The 4,121-nt window shown below is 36.0% G+C and overlaps 1 protein-coding gene across 1 annotated transcript; it reads left to right on the top strand.

Moving 5' to 3' along the window:
• The first annotated feature begins 480 nt into the window (after window positions 1–480).
• On the top strand, window positions 481–3,556 carry LOC105441707. Its single transcript, XM_030983792.1, has 3 exons — window positions 481–835; window positions 2,209–2,314; window positions 2,701–3,556. Exons 1-3 carry the CDS (start codon window positions 592–594, stop codon window positions 3,131–3,133), a joined length of 783 nt encoding a protein of 260 aa, XP_030839652.1. The 5' UTR covers window positions 481–591; the 3' UTR covers window positions 3,134–3,556.
• The last annotated feature ends 565 nt before the right edge of the window (window positions 3,557–4,121 follow it).

Raw genomic sequence — 4,121 nt, 5'->3', positions numbered from 1 at the left:
TTCTCAGCACGATATGGGCATCGCCATTTTCTTGATAACGTGACGTACTATGCGAAGTCTACACAATTATATGTATAATCTAGTTTAGGGTTTTAAGATAAATTATACTGATAGTTTTAAAAAGGTCTAAGTTTAGCCATGATTTATAATTAGGGATTCTTGCTCTTACTATTGACGTTTTTTATATAAAATAATCTAAGACAAGATGTCTTCATTGACACGAAGGTTAAAATAACTTATTTACATTTGTGAAAAAAAATGAAAAAAGAGGAAATTGTAATGATTTCTAAGATGTGTTTTTTTCTCTACATATTTCATATTCCTTGTGTCTAAAATTGGAAACGAAAGTTTCCACCTTTAATTTTCCAAAATATAGATAATTGGATTAGTTTGGTATAATAAATGAAAGTTACTTGGCAGTAGCGAGGTACAATTGACTACTCACATAATTGTCTTTTTCTTAATTCAACAGTCATCAAATTGAAAAGTGCAAAAACAACGATCACCATTTCTTCTCCAAATTATCCGAACAACTACGGTAACAACGTCGACATTGAGTGGCAGTTGATAGCTCCTAAAGGTTTCAGGATTATGGTCCAGTTTAATGATTTCGATCTGGAGCCGCAAGGCACCGATGGCGCATATTACGATTCTTTGAGAGTCTATCACGCGTTAACAAACTCATTCGATGACGCCACTCAAAGAGCTCGTCTTTCGGGATCTTCCCTACCTGACAACTTTTCATCAATCGGATCTTATCTGTGGCTTCGGTTCACCTCTGATGGCAGTGAGACGAAGAAAGGTTTTTCATTATTGGCCAGTGCAGTCGAACCAGGTGAGTATCGTTGAAGTGTGGAAAGGTATCGAAAATGGGTGCAATGATCAGGAACGATTTGCATGTCGCGTCAACACGACTAACCCTTGGTTAGTGGGAAAGTTGTCCCTAGACAAGCTTACCTTAACATCTAGGACACTTTCACACAAAGAACTAGGTATATAACTATCATAGGACAACTACCCCATAAGAAAATTTTCTTTGCGCTCACGGTAATAGATGCTGCATCCCTGGATAATGGGATGCTCCTTATTCTGAAGGTTCCATTTTTGCCGAAGTTCTTTATTCTAAGGCTTCAGTTCATCGAATAGACAAATAATAATTTCCTGTATCCGGGGGTTTATTATTGAACCCAACATAAAATGAAGATTTAATATTTATTGTCCGAATTGTCGAACAAATTTATTTTTGGAGTAATATATACTAATTCGTTTAAGGAATTGCGAGCCTTCGGTTTAAAGAATCATTTAGAACAATGACTTTTTGGAATAATGAAGCCCCGCATAAACGGTGTTGTGGTCGAGTGGATACGTCGCCGGACTGTCGATCACAAGGTCCGTGGTTCGAGTCCCGCCGCCGCACTAATGTCCTTTGGCAAGACATTGATCTACATTTGCCACACTCCACCCAGGTGAAGTAAATGGGTACCTGGTAGGAATTTATTCCTTGAAATGCTAGAGCGCCGTATGGCAGCCGTGCTAAAGCCAGGGTAATAATCGGGAGCGCCAGGAGGGTCAAATCTGACTGACATGAGCGCTATACAAGAACCCACTATTATTATTATTAATATTTGTAACTATGACCCTTCGATAAACGAGTTGTAACTAGTAAAGATTCATATAATGAAATGTATGGTTTCAGGGTGTCAATGTTTGGCAGGTTTTTTAAACAGCGGACTATCAAAATGTGATTCACTTCCATTTGTGTTAACATAATTTGTAAGAATATATTAGCTATACATGTATGATTTAGTTTAAGGGGTCGATAGAAAATTGTTTGTCATAATCATAAAAGAACATCTGCTTTTAACTATAGATCAGAATTAGTAATTCTTGACATTACTATTGATGTTTAAAGCAAAATTCAATGTCAGGTTTAATAGGGGATATCTTTTACAGCGAAGTCATCTTGCTTTTTCTTTATAGTCGATGTAATTTCGAATAAAAAAAGCAATTATTGCAGTTTTAAAGATGTTTTTCTATACAGATTCGATTATTCTCTTCTTCTTTTTTTTATCTCCGAATAACCGGAAACGAAATTTTAATTCTCTGTGGGGCTAATTCAAACAACAACAACAAATATTCTAACATGGTTTATTCACCTGAACAATTAATTCTGAAATGGGTCTTTATTTCCTTTCTTTATTGTTAAAGTTGAAACAAGATTGAGCTTGGTGCCGATACTAAGCTCCACTTTGGCATCGCTATCCGCCATCGCTATCATCATGCTTTTCGTGTGGTTGGTCTGTCGACGAAAAAGGTGAATATCATTTCATTATCATTAATCTCGTTGTTAATTTGTTTACTAATGCATGTCCTCGAACTACACTCAATTATTCATTTATTACCGAAAGGTATCGCAATCCATTATCCCGTAGGAAAGGAATATCAGCATTAATGAGTGATTTTAATCGAAAACGTTGTTGAAATGGACGTTGAGATTATTATTCAAGAATAGATATAACATCCACTAATTTATTTTGGGGCCATCCAAGTAGACAGACGAAACATAAAAATACATATAGAAAAATGTTTGTCTTTTGAGCCGTCGCGATTTGGGGAATGCGCTACATAGTGGCTGTAGCATCGTACCATTCATTGTATACGTTCTAACAAAAATGCACACTGCCTTCATTATGATATCAGGCTCAAGCATGTGTCATCTGAAGGTATCGCCGCCTCCAGAGAGCCTCGGGAGAGTCCTGGAATAAAGAATAACCCGACATTTGAATCGTCCAATGTTCATGATCTCCGGAAGTCAGACGTTGCGGATTGCCATGGCGGGGATGATCCATACATGGCCCTTACGACCCCCCATAATAGCCCTACATTCCAAGTATACCAAACATTAAGTAAGGTAAACTCCCAAGGAGATGGATATGAGGTACCTGTAAATGGGTCCAATGGTTCAGAGTTCCAAATACGCCCTGAGACCGACTATGAAACAACACATAAATACCAGGACCCTGATATAGTTGGAAGAAATATTCCGCAGTATGAGAGTCACATAAATGTTCTTCAGGAAATGTCTAAAACCGACGCTGAAACACCACATGAGTACGAGAATATGAACGTGTAATACATGAAGTTGGGTTGTAATAATAGTTCATTAAGGCGTCTAATTCAATCACAAATGACCAAATTATTAAAGGCCACGTGAATAGTGTTTGTTGGAAATCCAGCAGTTCGAGATTATAAATGAGTTTGGGGAAACTCTGAAGGAATTGTTTATGTATAGGACCCCATTGACGGTTAAGCTATAAGCAATATTCCGTCGTCCAAAATTCTTATAAATCAGCTATAAAGGGAGACCAATGCAAAGGAGGACCCTAAGATTGATGTCACTTGGGATATTGAAATACCGCAGTATCGGACTCCGGTCAACTCAGAGGACTACTCGTTCAATAATACTTGTAAATATTTTGTTTTCTAAATAATGAATAAATGTGCCTTTTCGTAAAGGATGTTAAACTCGGACAATTTAGTCGCTCGAAATATGTAAAGAAGACATTTTTTCTGAAATACTCCAATCTTTCCCATTATTTGTATTTTTTACAATATTTAAGAAAAAAAGATGTTTGCGAACTTCATGAATTATATTTCACATTCCTCTACTCCAACATGTTCTCCTCATATCTATGCATTAAAATGTTGCCATAAAGTTGGAGAAAACTTTTTCTTACTCATGAAATGAGGTAAGAAAAAGTTATTCCAACTTAATGTGCAACATAAATCATAACATTCATGATTCATGTTGCACATTAAGGTGGAATATTATGTATATATGAATTGTATAGCTAATATTTTAATTCATTATTAATGCTTTCTCTGTCGATGGGATGACAGAAAGCACATCTACTGCTGATGTTGAAGGACGATAAACTCAAAGAAATTTAGTCGCTCAATTTTGTAAGGAAGACATTTTTTTTTTGAAGCGCTCCAATTTTCCAATTATTTGTATTTTTCATAATATTAAAGAAAAAGAAGAGAAGTCTATCAAGGATTTTTATTTCAATTGTTTGAATTACTATTTTTATATCGCCGTGATAGAGGATTATCAACGTTAT

Source organism: Strongylocentrotus purpuratus, unplaced genomic scaffold, assembly GCF_000002235.5.
Source record: "Strongylocentrotus purpuratus isolate Spur 01 unplaced genomic scaffold, Spur_5.0 spur5_scaffold_13, whole genome shotgun sequence".
NCBI lineage: Eukaryota > Metazoa > Echinodermata > Echinoidea > Camarodonta > Strongylocentrotidae > Strongylocentrotus > Strongylocentrotus purpuratus.
This window is presented reverse-complemented; position numbering and strand designations above follow the sequence as displayed.